The sequence below is a fragment of the Hyperolius riggenbachi genome, chromosome 12, assembly GCF_040937935.1.
Source record: "Hyperolius riggenbachi isolate aHypRig1 chromosome 12, aHypRig1.pri, whole genome shotgun sequence".
Classification (NCBI taxonomy): Eukaryota; Metazoa; Chordata; class Amphibia; order Anura; family Hyperoliidae; genus Hyperolius; species Hyperolius riggenbachi.
The window spans coordinates 107,930,130-107,946,992 of NC_090657.1; the positions used below are offsets into that span (position 1 = coordinate 107,930,130).

General features: G+C 45.2%; 1 protein-coding gene across 1 annotated transcript in view; it reads left to right on the forward strand.

Moving 5' to 3' along the window:
* SOCS7 (suppressor of cytokine signaling 7) overlaps positions 1 to 16,863 on the forward strand; it is a 101,534-nt gene that overhangs the window by 50,807 nt on the left and 33,864 nt on the right. The window contains exons 2-7 of the mRNA XM_068262319.1: positions 1,103 to 1,167; positions 1,255 to 1,359; positions 1,568 to 1,669; positions 10,715 to 10,845; positions 10,922 to 11,090; positions 16,527 to 16,655. Of these exons, the coding sequence (XP_068118420.1) occupies positions 1,103 to 1,167; positions 1,255 to 1,359; positions 1,568 to 1,669; positions 10,715 to 10,845; positions 10,922 to 11,090; positions 16,527 to 16,655 (701 nt within the window). The remainder of the gene's footprint in view (positions 1 to 1,102; positions 1,168 to 1,254; positions 1,360 to 1,567; positions 1,670 to 10,714; positions 10,846 to 10,921; positions 11,091 to 16,526; positions 16,656 to 16,863) is intronic.

Below are 16,863 nucleotides of genomic sequence, written 5' to 3' on the forward strand. Positions count from 1 at the left end.
ACTTTATCACAATATGCTAATTTTTTGAGAAGGACCTGTATATAAGGAAATAAATATGTTAGCCTCCATATCTATCTCACTTAACCACTTCACCCTCAAGGGTTTTTACCGGACCAGAGCAATTTTCACCTGTCAGCGCTCCTACCTTTCATTCGCCAATAACTTTATAACTACTTATCACAATGAAATGATTTATATCTTGTTTTTTTTTTTGCCACCAATTAGTTTTTTTTTTTTTTGGGTTGTTACTTTTTGCTAAGAATTATTTTATTCTAAATGCATTTTAACAGGAATAATGTGAAAAAAAATGGCAGCAGCGAGGGAGAAAGTTTTAAAACGTCTGTTAACGGTGACCAACAGGAGATTTTAAAACCATGCATGGACCTGTAGTGTTTAAGGTTCTCATTAAGCTTTTTATAGCTCATCAATGTTTTCTGGATCTCTGACAGGGCTGGAGTGAGCTTAATATCCCATACAGGCAACTCCCTCATCTGCTGTGAAGATTTCTGTATAATCACATGCGATCTTCTTGAACAGTAATAGAAAAGTGTTAATATTTTGATGGGTTACATTAATCAAAAAGCTGACATCTGTGTGTTTCTCTGCTGAACTCTTAATACTCCGATTTAGCTAAGCGCCAAGAAAATAAGACAAATCTTTATGAATAGATTTATTTTTATATAGCTTTCAGCCTCCCCTGTCACTGTAGACATACAAATCTAATCTTGAATTGCCCGTGTTTGTTTTAGGGCTCATTCACACTATAAGAGCTTGTCTAAGCGCTTGTGATTTTAAAAGCTCTTGCTAATGTTATTCTATGTGTGAGTTCACACTGGAGCAATGTGATTTTGTAAAAATCCCGCATAGCATTGCATTAGCAAGAGCTTTTAACATCTCTAGCGTTTAAAAAGCTCTTGTAGTGTGAATCGGCCCTAAACATTGGCTGTTTGGGGCGATGAACATTTGCTGATGCTTTTCTGTTACTCTTTAGACTTGGCTAGATAATAACAGGTGTACATTGTTCAGTTGGTTACAACTCTGAAAATGTTTTGTATGCGGAGTCCCATAAAGTGGCTTTCTTATGTTATTGTCTTTTCCACAGGAAACCCCGTTTGACCAGAACTCAAAGTGCCTTCTCTCCAGTCTCCTTCAGTCCCCTCTTCACTGGTAAATACAAATCCAGCAATTCTCCAAGCCTTAAACGAGTTAATGTGTTGAATAGTAATTCTTGTAACAGGTTTGTCTTTCTAACAGGTGAAACGGTGTCACTTGTGGATGTAGACATTTCCCACCGAGGATCATGCTCTACTCACCCACCGACGCCCCCTCCACCTCCTCGCAGGAGCCTCAGCCTTTTAGGTAATGCTGCTCCCCTCACATCCCTGCTAGGTGTTTACTGACAGGGGAACCAATCTAGGATTATCCAAGATCACCATCTCTTGGATGAAAGGGCTATTATAGTTTCCATATTCTGGAATGCAATTATCTTACATGTGCTGCTATGTGCAGTTTTGTGCCCACTGGTACTGTTTGTTTGCTTCATTTAATTTTTTTTTGTCTTAACCAGATGACATTGGAGGCATTCAACCAGCGTCTGTTCTAGTGGGCCCCATGGCATCCTCTTTACAGTCCTTCCCGCTGCCTCCACCTCCACCGCCCCACGCTCCAGGTCAGCATTACTGCTACAAAGCTTTATTCAACATCTGTTTAAACCTGTACCTAGGGCTGACCATAGTAAAACTGATAGACAATGTGACATGTTTGGCCATGTTCGGAATGGAAATTGGTGCCACATTTTAGCTTGCTTAGCAGAACGCTTCCTCTGTAAAGCTAGGAGAGAGCTTGCACAATGTGTAAATATGGTTGTCCCAGTCTGCTTCTTAACCCTCCTGGTGGTCTAATTAATTTCGCCAGGAGGGAGCGCAGCAGTTTTTTTTTTTTTTTTTTTTTTTTTTTTTTTTTTTAATCCTGTATCGAGCCCAGGGCCTTCGGCGATCTCCGATCAGGAAATCCCGTTCAAGGAACGGGATTTCCTGGAGGGCTTCTCCCGTCGCCATGGCGACGGGGCGGGATGATGTCACCGACGTCGTGACGTCATTGGGAGTCCCGATCCACCCCTCAGCGCTGCGTGGCACTGATTGGCCAGGCAGCGCACGGGGTCTGGGGGTCGGCGCGACGGATAGTGGCGATTGAGCGCGGGGCGGCGGCGATCAGTGTGCTGATGCAGCTAGCAAAGTGCTAGCTGCGTGCAGCAAAAAAAATGTATTATTATTTCCAAATAAAGTATTGTCGCCATACATTGTGATAGGGACATAATTTTAACGGTGTAATAACCGGGACATATGGGCAAATACAATACGTGAGTTTTAATTATGGAGGCATGTATTATTTTAAAACTATAATGGCTGAAAACTGAGAAATAATGAATTTTTCCATTTTTTTCTTATTCTTCCTGTTAAAATGCGTTTACAGTAAAGTGGCTCTTAGCAAAATGTACCCCCCAAAGAAAGCCTAATTGGTGGCGGAAAAAACAAGATATAGATCAGTTCATTGTGATAAAGTTATAGGCTAATGAATGGGAGGTTAACATTTCTCACGTGAAAACCACGGAACCTGAATGGGTTAAAGGGAACCTAAACTGAGAAGGATATGGATTTTTCCTTTTAAAATACTACCAGTTGCCTGACTCTCCTACTGATCCTGTGTCTCTAATAGTTTTAGCCACAGCCCCTCAACAAGCATGCAGATCAGGTGCTCTGACTGAAGTAAGACTGGATTAGCTGTATGCTTGTTTCAGGTGTGTGATTCAGCAAAAGAGACTGCAGGACTGACAGGCAATTGGTATTGTTTAAAAGGAAACATCCATAGCCCTCTCAGTTTAGGTTCCCTTTAAGTGCAGGTCCGGCGCTTCCATAGAGACAAAGAAGGCAATTTCCCCAGGGCCTCAGAGCCTGACAGGGCCTCCAAGGTGTCTCGCCCACCTCCTGAGGAAAAGAAGTCCTGAGCGTTGAGCATGGTGCTGTATCTTGCCTGAATTAGATAACTCTGCATTTGTAGGGTAAATTAGGGTAATAATGGGGACCCAAGCAATGCTTGGGGAAATACAGTGATGTGAAAAACTATTTGCCCCCTTCCTGATTTCTTATTCTTTTGCATGTTTGTCACACTTAAATGTTTGTGCTCATCAAAAACCGTTAACTATTAGTCAAAGATAACATAATTGAACACAAAATGCAGTTTTAAATGATTGTTTTTATTATTTAGTGAGGAAAAAAACTCCAAATCTACATGGCCCTGAGTGAAAAAGTGATTGCCCCCCCCTTGTTAAAAAATAACTTAACTGTGGTTTATCACACATGAGTTCAATTTCTGTAGTCACCCCCAGGCCTGATTACTGCCACACCTGTTTCAATCAAGAAATCACTTAAATAGGAGCTATCTGACACAGAGAAGTAGACCAAAAGCACCTCAAAAGCTAGACATCATGCCAAGATCCAAAGAAATTCAGGAACAAATGAGAACAAAAGTAATTGAGATCTATCAATCTGGTAAAGGTTATAAAGCCATTTCTAAAGCTTTGGGACTCCAGCAAACCACAGTGAGAGCCATTATCCACAAATGGCAAAAACATGGAACAGTGATGAACCTTCCCAGGAGTGACCGGCCGACCAAAATTACCCCAAGAGCGCAGAGAAAACTCATCCATGAGGCCACAAAAGACAACATCTAAAGAACTGCAGGCCTCACTTGCCTCAATTAAGGTCAGTGTTCACGACTCCACCATAAGAAAGAGACTGGGCAAAAACGGTCTGCATGGCAGATATCCAAGGCACAAACCACTTTTAAGCAAAAAGAACATTAAGGCCGTCTCAATTTTGCTAAAAAAAAAATCTCAATGATTGCCAAGACTTTTGGGAAAATACCTTGTGGACCGATGAGACAAAAGTTGAACTTTTTGGAAGGTGCGTGTCCCGTTACATCTGGCATAGAAGTAACACAGCATTTCACCAAAAGAACATCATACCAACAGTAAAATATGGTGGTGGTAGTGTGATGGTCTGGGGCTGTTTTGCTGCTTCAGGACCTGGAAGGCTTGCTGTGATAGATGGAACCATGAATTCTACTGTCTACCAAAAAATCCTGAAGGAGAATGTCCGGCCATCTGTTCGTCAGCTCAAGCTGAAGCGATCTTGGGCGCTGCAGCAGGACAATGACCCAAAACACACCAGCAAATCCACCTCTGCATGGCTGAAGAAAAACAAAATGAAAACTTTGGAGTGGCCTAGTCAATCTTGACCTGAATTCTATTAAGATGTTGTGGCATGACCTTAAAAAGGCGGTTCATGCCAGAAAACCCTCAAATGAAGCTGAATTACAAAAATTCTGCAAAGATGATTGGGTCAAAATTCCTCCAGAGCGCTGTAAAAGACTGGTTGCAAGTTATCGCAAATGCTTGATTGCAGTTATTGCTGCTAAGGGTGGCCCAACCAGTTATTAGGTTCAGGGGGCAATTTTTTTTTCACACAGGGCCATGTATATTTGGAGTTTTTTTTTCTCACTAAATAATTAAAACCATCATCGAAAACTGCATTTTGTGTTCAATTATGTTATCTTTGACTAATAGTTAGCGGTTTTTGATGAGCAGAAACATTTACCGTATATACTCGCATATAAGCCAACCCCCCAACTTTTACCTAAAAAAAAACAGGGACAAATGATTGACCCTCATATAAGCCGGGGGTAGGAAATGCTGGATTGGTGCAGGCCGCGTGACCCCCCCCCCCTGTGTGTCCCAGTATAGCTAGTATAGTGCCCAGTATGGGTAGGTGGGTAGGTAGTGCCTCAGCATAGCTAGTATAGTGCCCAGTCTGGGTAGGTAGTGCCCCAGTATAGCTAGTATAGTGCCCAGTATAGCTAGTATAGTGCCCCAGTATTGGTAGGTAGTGGCCCAGTATAGCTAGTATAGTGCCCAGTATAGCTAGTATAGTGCCCAGTATAGCTAGTATAGTGCCCAGTATAGCTAGTATAGTGCCCAGTATAGCCAGTAAAGTGCCCAGTATAGCCAGTAAAGTGCCCAGTATAGCCAGTAAAGTGCCCAGTATAGCCAGTAAAGTGCCCAGTATAGCGATCGCCCGCCCGCCCCCACCGTGGCCGCTGCTGCTATTACCTGTTCAGCCGGGGGCCGCTTCCTCTAATCCGGGTGCCCCTCTCGCTCTGCTCTCCATCATGCGTATAAGTGTATCACAGCAGCGCGCCCGGCGCTGCTGCTGTGACGAGGCAGGAGAGAGCGGTTCCCCTGGTAACGGCGATACACATCGCTGTTACCAAAGGAACCGCTCTCTTGCCTCGTCACAGCTGCAGCGCCGGGCGGGCTGCTGTGATACACTTATACGCATGATGGAGAGCAGAGCGAGAGGGGCACCCGGATTAGAGGAAGCGGCCACCGGCTGAACAAGTAATAGCAGCGGAGGGGGCGGGCGGGCGCCGCGGACCACCACCCACCACCCAAGACTCGCATACAAGCCGACCCCCCCCCCCCCCTCATCTTTTGGCCCCCTATTTGGGGGTCAAAAACTCGGCTTGTATGCGAGTATATACGGTAAGTGTGACAAACCTGCAAAAGAATAAGAAATCAGGAAGGGGGCAAATAGTTTTTTCACATCACTGTATCTCATGTCACTTAAAGGACAACTGAAGCAAGGGGGATATGGAGGCTGCCATATTTATTTCCTTTTATGCAATACCAGTTGCCTGGCAGTCTTGCTGATCCTCTTCCTCTAATACCTTTAGCCATAGACCCTGAACAAGCATGCAGCATATCAGGTGTTTCTGACACTGTCAGATCTGACAGGAGTAGCTTTATGCTTGTCCCTGGTGTTATTCATACACTACTGCAGCCAAACAGATCAGGACTGTCAGGCAACTGGTATTGTTTAGAACACATGTGTCGAACTCCAGGCCTGGAGGGCCAGATCCATGCCAGTGTTTAGGATGGACTGAGAAAGAGAGGAATGTGTTCCACCTGATGGACCGCACCTTTCCTGATTCAGACCCATCAATTCATATGAGCTGTGTCAAAAATGTGTGAGGATCTCGGCCCTCGTAGGACCGGTTTGACATACCTGGTTTAGAAGGAAATATTTCAGCCTCCATAGTCTTCTCACTTCAGTTGTCCTTTAAGCAGGCCCGTTTCTAGCTACAATGTGGCCCTGCGGCAAAAGTAACTTGGGCCCAGGGTCCCCCTAGCACAGGCCCCCCTGACAAATTCACCACCCTGGGCCCCCCGAGTTGGCTTCCAGGCCTCATCCCACCCCCTCACAGTGACACAATGTTATTAGTTGTCCATCATACAGTAGATGTATAGTAGCAAGCATACAAATACCTATGCTGTATTCCTTTTCTTTCTCTGCCTGAAAGAGTTAATATGCAACTATACAACTGACAGTTTCTCTCCAGTCAAAATCTAAGACTATAGCCTAAGACAGTTTCCTTGCAGATAACTGGGCTTCTGAAAGCAGGGGAAAGATGAAAATGTCACTGGCTCGTCTATTTTAGCTCCCTGAGACAGGGACAGACTGTTAGGCCTTATTCACATTACAAATCACCAGAGCTATCGTAAGCGCTGAGCAATTTAGTTAGTGATTTTAAAAGCACTTTGCGCTTAGAAAAGCGCTTTTCTAAGCACTTTTGTGGAGCGATGATTTTTAACACTTCCTGATGTCAGTCAGGAAGTGACCGCTTTGACCCGGAAATGAATACAATGTATTTATTCATAAAAGCGCTCAGGAAATCAGTTACATAGTTATTTGGGTTTTCAAGCGCTTTGCGATTTCCCTATACTTTGTATTGAACACACGCTCAGAAAATGGTACTGGAGATGCGTTTGCAATTCGATAGAAAGCGCAGTGCTCAATGATAAACACTCTCATAGGAAATCATTGCACAAGCGCTTTTAGAGCAATTCTCCAAAATTGCCAGCACTTAAAAAATAAAAAATAAAAAAAAAATTAAAAAAAATCAAATGTTCATAGTGTACTATAGTACTTTATTTTCTGGTTGAACTCGATGGGACATATGCCTTTTTTCAACCCAAATAACTATATAACTATGTAGTGTAAACAAGCCTTATTGAGCTGAGACAAAACAATATGTCTACTTTTTTAAAGAGTTTTTAAAGAGGAACTGTAACGACAAAACGGCCCCTGGGGGTACTCACCTCGGGTGGGGGAAGCCTCAGGATCCTAATGAGGCTTCCCACGCCGTCCTGCGTCCCTCGGGGGTCTCGCTGTAGCCCTCCGTACAGCCGTGACGCAATATTTACCTTCCTGGCTCCTGCGCAGGCGCTCTGATGGCTGTCGGCGCCGAAGTAGGCGGAAATACCCGATCGCCGTCGGGTCTGCTCTACTGCGCAGGCGCAAGTTTTCGGCGCCTGCGCAGTAGAGCGGACCCGACGGAGTTCGGGTATTTCCATCTATTTCCGTGCGAAAGTCGCCACAGCGCCCCCGCTGGAGCCAGCAAAGGTTAATATTGAACTGACAGTCGGCACAGTCGCCGGCTGTTCGGAGGGCTGCGGCGAGACCCCCGTGGGACAGAGTACGGCGTGGGAAGCCTCATTAGGATCCGGAGGCTTCCCCCACCCGAGGTGAGTACCCCCCAGGGGAGGTTTTTGTTGTTACAGAGTCTCTTTAAACCTAACATAAAACTTAAAGCGGATCAGAGATGAAAAACTAACTAGAACAAGTAACTTGTCTATATATCTTATCTAAAGTTTAGATAGTTTACACAGCAAATTTAGCTGCAAACAATTTCAACAGTTTGATTATTTATTCCTGTGATACAAGGAGAGCGGCCATGTTCTGTTTGTCACATTACACACAGGCAAGCTGATCTGTATCTCCAGGCTTCAGCCTGTGAAAACTTCACTCCCCTCTCCTCCTCCGCTCTGCCTCTGAAATCTCTGGCTAGTAACCGCCTCCTCCTGCCTAGACTGAGCTCCCATAAGCCCTTGCTACTAAGGCAGAGTGCCAAGGCACTCTGGAGAAGCTGTGGGCAAGGCTTCTTTAGTTTATAGGGAATTAGAGTATTAAAACAAAAAACAAAACAAAAAAATATTTGGCTTGAGGAATGCCCTATAAACTATATGAAAGGAACACAATTATGCAATGAGTAAAAGTTTATCTCGGATCCACTTTAAAGAGACTCTGAAGGGACTTTTAAAACAGCTTTTTACCTTCTATTCTACATCGGCATGTTTGCCCCTGCTAAAACGCTGCTCTCCCGCGGCAGAACGAGGGGTCTTTACTCCCCAAAACCCCCCCTGCAAAATCCACGACAAACTTGGCCAAAGATTTTGCTGCTCCTGGAGGCAGAGCTTTCGGCTGTAGCTCTGCCTCTCAGCGCGTCTATCAGCGGCGGATCTCCGCCTCTCCCCCGCCCCTCTCAGTGAAGGAAGACTGAGAGGGGCGGGGAGAGGCGGCGATCAGCGCTGATAGACGCGCTGAGAGGCAGGGCTGCGGCCGTTAGCCCTGCCTCATGCAGGAAGCGCTACCCGGGCACTTACGGAGGGGATTTGGGGGTAAACCCCCATCGTTCTGTCACGGGAGAGCGGCGTTTTAGCAGGGGCAAACATGCCCATGTAGAATATAAGGTAAAAAGCGGTTTTAAAAGTCGCTTCAGAGTCTCTTTAAAGAGACACTGAAGCGAGAATAAATCTCGCTTCAGTGCTTATATTCAGCAGGGGCATGTGTGCTGCTAAAACACCGCTATCCCGCGGCTAAACGGGGGTCCCTTACCCCCCAAATCCCCCCTGCAAAATCTACGACCAACTTGGTCGTAGATTTTGCTGTTGTTGAGGCAGGGCTAACGGCTGCAGCCCTGCTTCTCAGTGCCGTCTATCAGCGGCGCATCGCCGCCTCTCCCCCGCCCCTCTCAGCGAAGGAAGACTGAGAGGGGCGTGGGAGAGGCAGAGATACGCGCTGAGACGCACGTGAGGCAGGGCTGCGGCCATTAGCCATGCCTCAATGCGGAAGTGATCCCCGCGCTGCACGGAGGGGATTTGGGAGGTAAAGGACCACCGTTTAGCCGCGGGATAGCGGCGTTTTAGCAGGGGCACACATGCCCCTGCTGAAGAATATAAGCACTGAAGCGAGATTTATTCTCGCTTCAATGTCTCTTTAAGGCTATCGACGTTTCAGTTTATTTTCACTTAAAGGGGAACTGAAGAGAGAGGTATATGGAGGCTGCCATGTCTATTTCCTTTTAAGCAATACCAGTTGCCTGGCAGCCCTGCTGATATTCTGCCTCTAATACTATTAGCCATAGCCCCTGAACCAGCATGCAGCAAATCAGGTGTTTCAGACTTAAAGCCGCATCTACACGAGTAGATGCGGCCGCGATGCTCCTTATCAATCGAGCCGCTGATGCGGCTCGATTGATAAGATCCGACAGGACGGATCTCCACACCGCCAATTCCCTGCTCGCTCTCCGCGAGGGGAATATGGCAGGGAATCGAGCGGAAGATAAGCGGCGCCGGTGGGGACGAGCGGGGAATCGAATGTGGTGCACGCACGGAGAGCGAGGACGCAGCGGGCACGCGGAAGAGGCGATCTGGCGGCTAGTCGAGCCGCCGGATCGCAGCCTCATCTACCTGTGTAGATGAGGCTTTAAAGTCAGATCTGACAAGACTAGCTGCATGCTTGTTTCTGGTGTTATTCAGATACTACTGCAGAGAAATAGACATGTAGGGCTGCCAGGCAACTGGTATTGATTAAAAGGAAATAAATATGGCAGCTTCCGTATACCTCTTACTTCAGTCCCCTTTTAAGGTTCACATCTTCTGCACCTGCGCGGCCGCACCGCTTGTGCTCCAGTGGCTGGGAGCAGCGTGGCCACACACAGGTGCAGACGTGGCGAGGTCGGCATCTCCAATGGAGGGGATCCCGGGACACCGAAGCTGCGGCGATGATCAAATCGGCTGCCAGGGGCTGGATGAAGCCCCGGGTAAGTAGATTTTTTTTTTTTTTAAAGAGACTCTGTAACATCAGAAACATCCCCTGGGGGGTACTCACCTCGGGTGGGGGAAGCCTCCGGATCCTAATGAGGCTTCCCACGCCGTCCTCTGTCCCACGGGGGTCTCGCTGCAGCCCTCTGAACAGCCGGCGACAGACCCGACTGTAAATTCAATATTTACCTTTGCAGGCTCCAGCGGGGGCGCTGTGGCTGCTTTCGGCTCCGAAGTAGGCGGAAATACCCGATCTCAGTCGGGTCCGCTCTACTGCGCAGGCGCCGGAGACTTGCGCCTGCGCAGTAGAGCAGACCCGACGGCGATCGGGTATTTCCGCCTATTTCGGAGCCGACAGCCGTCAGAGCGCCTGCGCAGGAGCCGGGAAGGTAAATATTGACGTCATCTTTCACGGAGGGCTGCAGCGAGACCCGAGGGACAGAGGACGGCGTGGGAAGCCTCATTAGGATCCGGAGGCTTCCCCCACCCGAGGTGAGTACCCCCCAGGGGACGTTTTGACGTTACAGATTATTATTATTATTGCCTTGAATGTGGTTTTCACATGTAGTATTAGGCCAACTAGAATTTTTTTTTTCACGTGTCTTATGAATGTTTATGCATGGAGCCTACAATGTAGATAATAGAAATAAATGATCATAATTAATTTTCAGTATTGGTACTGCAGTGTGTTCATTGTGATTCCTCCTATTTCAGATCCCCTGCCAAGATTAGTTCCCCTTCGGCCACCTGAGTGCACCCCTGTTCCTCTTGTGCAGCCATTACAGTGTCCCATCTTGCGGCAGGATCCTAGTAGTTTTGCCGCTAGCTTGCGAGAGCTAGAAAAGGTAAAGGGCGTTTCATCGTGGCATTTTAATATGGTACTTGCTTGGTGATTTTAACGGTCGTGTCTTTCTTCTGCAGTGCGGCTGGTACTGGGGTCCCATGAACTGGGAAGACGCAGAGATGAAACTGAAAGGGAAACCCGATGGCTCATTTCTTGTACGAGACAGCTCTGACCCCCGCTATATTCTGAGCTTGAGCTTCCGCTCACAGGGCATCACTCATCACACGCGCATGGAGCACTATCGAGGTGACCACGTGTAACTTCACACTAATGTTCACATAATTACTGTTTATTACATATGGGGCTTGACAATTGGACCACCCAAACACATTACTTCCAGCCAGTTCGGAGGGAGACTACTTCCCCATTGGCTGGCTTAGACTGCCGCCAAAGTGTTTCATATCTTCGCATCCATATGCCACGGACATCTATAGACTTTAGTTTCCCCACATTCTTGAGCCACAGACGTCGAAAAGGCAGTTTTGGCTCAGTGCCAACCAGGGGTGTGGAGTTGGAGCACTTTTTTGGTACTTCTTGGTTTTGGGTTGGTGGTTTCATAAACTGAGTGGGGTGTTTTTTGTACAGACTCCACAGCCCTTGAAATATGCAAATAATTGTAAGTTAATGCAGAGTTATACAAATTTTACTCCACATCTATGCAGCTTGAATATGGACCAATGAAATGTTGTTACTGCAAGATTTGATAAGACCGTTTTCCAATAGATTTTCATAATAATGTAATGCTTTATCAGAATAGCATAATTCTCAAATTATCTCATATATTTATTTGCACCTCAAAAATAATCCTACTGACTAATCTGGGCTTTGGTATATGTAGATTTGGACAAGACAATAATAAACACAATACAAACCTAGCTAGTGCTGATGTGAAGCTCTTGTAACAAATGTCTGTCGCTCTAAGGATTAAACACTGTTATGGATTTTGCTGTTATGTTAAAGCCCTACTTAATTCATGCATGAGTTTAAATGCATTTAGTAAGACTATTTTTTAGAAATTTATAAAAAAAACAAAAACAAAAAAACCTTTGCAAATAAAAAGTTGTTTGCACAAACTGAGCATTCACAGCTTAACAATATTCAGCTGCCTCTTCACACCCTGCCTCCCTTTCCCAGTCTGAAGCCCTGATTGGCTGTTAGCTGGGAGGTGTAGCTTCAGCGGCCCTCAAACAATCCCCCACCGCATATGTGACTAGAGGGGGTGGATCAGCTTGGTTGCTGTAAGAAGGCAACTGGTTCAGCTGGTAGTTTCCCAAACCTCAACAAAATTTATGACGTTTGGTGAAAAACATATAAAAACTGTGCAATAACAGACACTTTCACAAAAGTTGGTTTCTCATTAGCCTGACTGTATTAATATTAGTACTGAGTGTTTCCCATGTGCACCCCTTATAAATTACAAAAAGTATGTACCTACCAGTAAATGTCTCCACTGAAGAAATATTTTAGATCTTTCAATTTGTGTTTTGTTTCTTGTTTGTTAAAGTGGGATTATACTCCCTAAGCTAACATTTCAATAACTACTCTTGGTTACATAAAAGAACATTTTAAAGCATTTCCTGTGTGTAATTTATTTTCACTGCAGAGAGCAGTAAAAGGTTGCTCATCTTTGGTGATCAGCAAAGGCAAGAATTTCCTTGTGCCTGTGTCTTCACTCTGCCCCCTTACCTCTATTGAAAAGGCACATCGCCCTGGCAACAGCTGAGTCACTTCAACAGAAAAGTAGGTGGGCAGAGTGAAGACTGAGATTCTTGCCTTTGCCGATGACTATAGATAATCAAGCTTCGCTGCTTTCTGCAGTGAAAACAAACTAATTTACACACGGAATACTTTCAAATGTTCTTTTATGCAACTAAAAGAAGATTTTTTTGTTGTTGTTTGTTTTGCGAGTATAATCCCACCTAAAATGGTCTAAAAGTCAGCATTTCTACTTAGCTCTAAAAGATTCCTTACAGCTTTAAAGAGAACCATAACTAAGAGGGATATGGATGTTTCCTTTTAAACAATACCAGTTGCCTGGCTATCCTGCTGATCTCTTTGGCTGCAGTAGTGGCTGAATCACACACCTGAAACAAGCATGCAGCTAATCCAGTCTGACTAAAGTCAGAGCACCTGATCTGCATGCTTGTGTCTCTAAAAGTATTAGAGACACAGGATCAGCAGTAGAGTCAGGCAACTGGTATTATTTTAAAAGAAAAATCCATATCCTTCTCAGTTTAGGTTCCCTTTAAAGCTACTATCCCAGAAAAAAAATCTCTGCTATAAGGTGGCACTAGCGTCTCAGCCAGCCATGACGTGCTAATTGTAACTTTTTTTAATGGTATAGTTGTGTATACAGATTCAGCATGTTCGTTGCCAAAAAATAAAACAAACTTGCACTAATGCAATATTTCACCAGGTACGACAGTCCAGTCTAAAGCCTGGGACACACCATGCAATTTTCCGTCAGATGGGTGGAATAGATAATTTCCGGCAGGTCCGATCTGATTTCCGATCGGTTTTCTGATCGATTTGCATAGAAGTGATCAGAAAAACCATCGGAAATCCAATCGGATCTGTCGGAAATTATCTATCTGGGAAATTGCATGGTGTGTATCAGGCTTAAAGTGAACCAGAGATGAAGCACCCTTATGTATTTTACCAGTGGGGACATTAGAGAAAACACCTACCCTGCTCTCTGTTTTATTCTGCACTGCAAAGCTTGTTTCTTATCAGACCTGATAAAATCCCCGACTGAGCATTCACTCTGGCTTTGCTACAATGACTCAGCTATAATGATTCCTGGGCAGAGCCAGCAGGGGGCAGGCTTGAACTTGAAGACATGTGAGAACACAGACTAAGCTATAAAAATTCCTGAGCAAAGCCAGACTGAGTGCTCAGTCGGCGATTTTATCAGGGCTGATTAGAAGCAAGCTGTGCAGTGCAGAATGAAACAGAAAGCAAGGTAGGTGTTTTCTCTAATGTTCCCACTGATATATATGGTGAAATACATGAGGGTGCTTCGTCTCTGGTTCCCTTTAAAGAGATTACATGGAGCGTCTTGAGAGTGTGGAGCGTCTGAACTAACTACTGTTTTACTAGTCATAGGAAGAGAACATGCAGAGTCGAACACACCAGGAATTTTTTTTTATTAGCATTTTTGGGTTCACTACTGACACCGAAAGGTAGTCGAACAGAGATTTTCTGAGGGTAACCAGTTTTAGGTGGTTGTGTAGGTTAATGTTAATCACATCTTAGGGAATTAGGGTTCAGCTAGGGGGCACAGAAAGTTAACTAGGGAATTGGGATTACGGTTTGACTGCTGGCATCTCTGCACCAAAATGAACTGTCTGTGCCAAAAGCCATCAAGCCAGCCATCTGTTACATCTGTGTCAGTCATGAGGGTTTAAACCATTGCTGCCATCTACAGGCCTGAGAGTTGACTGCTTGTTTCCTGGCTTTCTAGGTGTGACAATTGCTAATCCATCAAAGAACCTCACGTGGGAGTCTATTTACAGGAGAACTGAAGCAAGAGGGATATGGAGTCTGCTATATGTATTTCCTTTTAAGCAACACCATTTGCCTGGTTATACTGCTGATCCTCTGCCTCTAATACTTTTAGCCACAGACCCTGAACATACATATGCAGTTAAGGTGTTTCTGACATTGTCAGATCTGACAAGAATAGCTGCATGCTTGTTTTTGCTGTTATTCAGACACCACTGCAGGCAAATAGATCCGCAGGGCTGTTGGGCAACTGGTATTGTTTAAAAGGAAATACATATAGCAGCCTCCATATTCTTCTCACTTCAGCCGTCCTTTAAAGAGACTTTGTAACAAAACTTTCAGCCTTATTTCGTCTATCCTATAAGTTCCTATACCTGTTCTAATGTGGTCTGGATTACTGCATCCTTTTCTAGTTCCACTGTCTTTGTAATATATCTAATCTTCTTTTCCTTGTCAAGCCTTGTCGAGCCAGAGAGGAATGTGCTGCCTCTGCTGTGATAGGGAGAAGTTATGCATGCCCCCTCCACGCCCCGTGCAGGCTGTGTGTGTGTGCTTTGTTTAATAGTCAGACAGCTCTCTGCTCTCAATTTTAGCTTGTCTGAGGGGGAAGGGAGCTTCCCATGCTGAGAAACTGAGAATCCCTGAGTGGAGTTCACTATGTAATAAAAACTTGTAGTATACTGTTACATGAGAGATGCTCCTATACTCATGGGATAGTTCATAAAGTGTCCTGCCATGGACTGGCTTGTTCCTATCCCTCTTTACCTTATAGAGATTAACATACTGACATATATCGCTATAGGGAATTTTGCAGGGTAGTTAATTAGCAAGGTCTTTATAAGGCTTAAAGGACCACTATTGCGAAAATGTGTAACATTTTAAAATACATGTAAACGCATACAAATAGTAGTACATTTCTTCCACAGTAAAATGAGCCATAAATGAATTTTCTACTATTATGCTGTCACTTTCAGTAGGTAGCAGAAATCTGACAGAACCAACAGGTGTTGGACTATCTCCGCATGGGGAATTCTCAGGGTTTTCTTTTATTTTCAAAAGCATTTAGTGAATCGCTGTTGCTCTGTCCAACTGCTAAAAACTTTGGTAGCGAGCAGGGAGGCTGTCCAGCATCTTTATATAAATCCTTTTCAGTGAGTGTCTTCATAAAGAAGAAAGGCTATGATGAAAATCCCCTATGAAGATATGAACTAAACCAAAACCTGTCGGTTCTGTCAGATTTCTACTACGTACTGTAAGTGAGTAAAGTGGGTAAAGTAATTTATGGCTCATTTTACTCTGGAAGAAAAGTACTTCTTAAATGCGTGCATGTATTTCAAATGTTACCATTTTTTTTGCCATAGTGGTCCTTGAAAGACCACTCCAGTGAAAAAGACAGAGCCTGTCATGTAAGGCTGCCGGGATTGGTGGGTCTTGGTTAATAATTCACCCGCTGGCGCTTAATTCATTAGACAGGTGAAGCTCTGCCCCTTCCATCGGCAAGACAGTTGTGGCCTTTTTTTGTGAGGAGTCTTCCAAAGCTCTGACCTCCCTAATCTGCTTTGCTGTGGCCCACTCCCAGCTTCTAAGCCACCAATTAAGCCACAGCTGCAAAACTGGGTGTGGGCCACGGCAATATAGATGGGGATGGCCAGAGTTTTGGAATATTTCAGGAAAAAAGTGCCACTTTAGAACAAAAAGTGCTACAGTGGCTTTGCCAAGTGGGGGGCTGAGTGTCTGACATTAATTGCTTAGACCCCACCGATCCTTGCAGCTTTAAAGAGAACTGGAGGTGGGATTGTGACATCAATATTAGGACACAGAGGCACATTCTGCATACAATCACCAGCATCTGTGTCCTTACAGTGTGCCCCCAGTCTCCGCCCGTACACCGCTGTCCCCCATTATAAAAACCGCTAGGCTAGCTTCACGCAGATTGTTGCTAGTCGGCTGTTTACTTTTTGGCTGCCACTCACCGCCACTCCCCCGCCTCCTGTATAGAACGGCTCTCTGCCTCTGTCCCTTCCCTCCCTGCCTCCGTAAGCCGATTGGAGGAAGCTTACAGAGGCGGGGGGGGGGGCGCTATACAGGAGGCGGGGGAGCGACGGTGAGACAATTGCTATCTTCATGTTTTGAATGTTTTTGCCATCTTCATGTTTTGAATGTTTTTTTCTTTTTCAGGTACATTTAGTCTCTGGTGCCATCCCAAGTTTGAGGATCGTTGCCAGTCTGTGGTGGAATTCATTAAACGAGCAATTATGCACTCGAAAAATGGGAAGTTCCTATATTTTCTACGGTCGCGGGTGCCAGGTCAGTGTTTCAACGGATACACATGCCCTTATGAATTGTCTGCTCTCATTTCCTGGAACATTTATCCCATGTGTGCCATTGTTGTATCACTGGCTGCTCATTATAATGGCAGGTCTGTGGCTGCCTTACTGGGGGGGCAACCGTAATGGTCAGCATGTGATGCAGAGTGACTAATGACGGAATGGAGAATCCACCATCCTCTCATTGG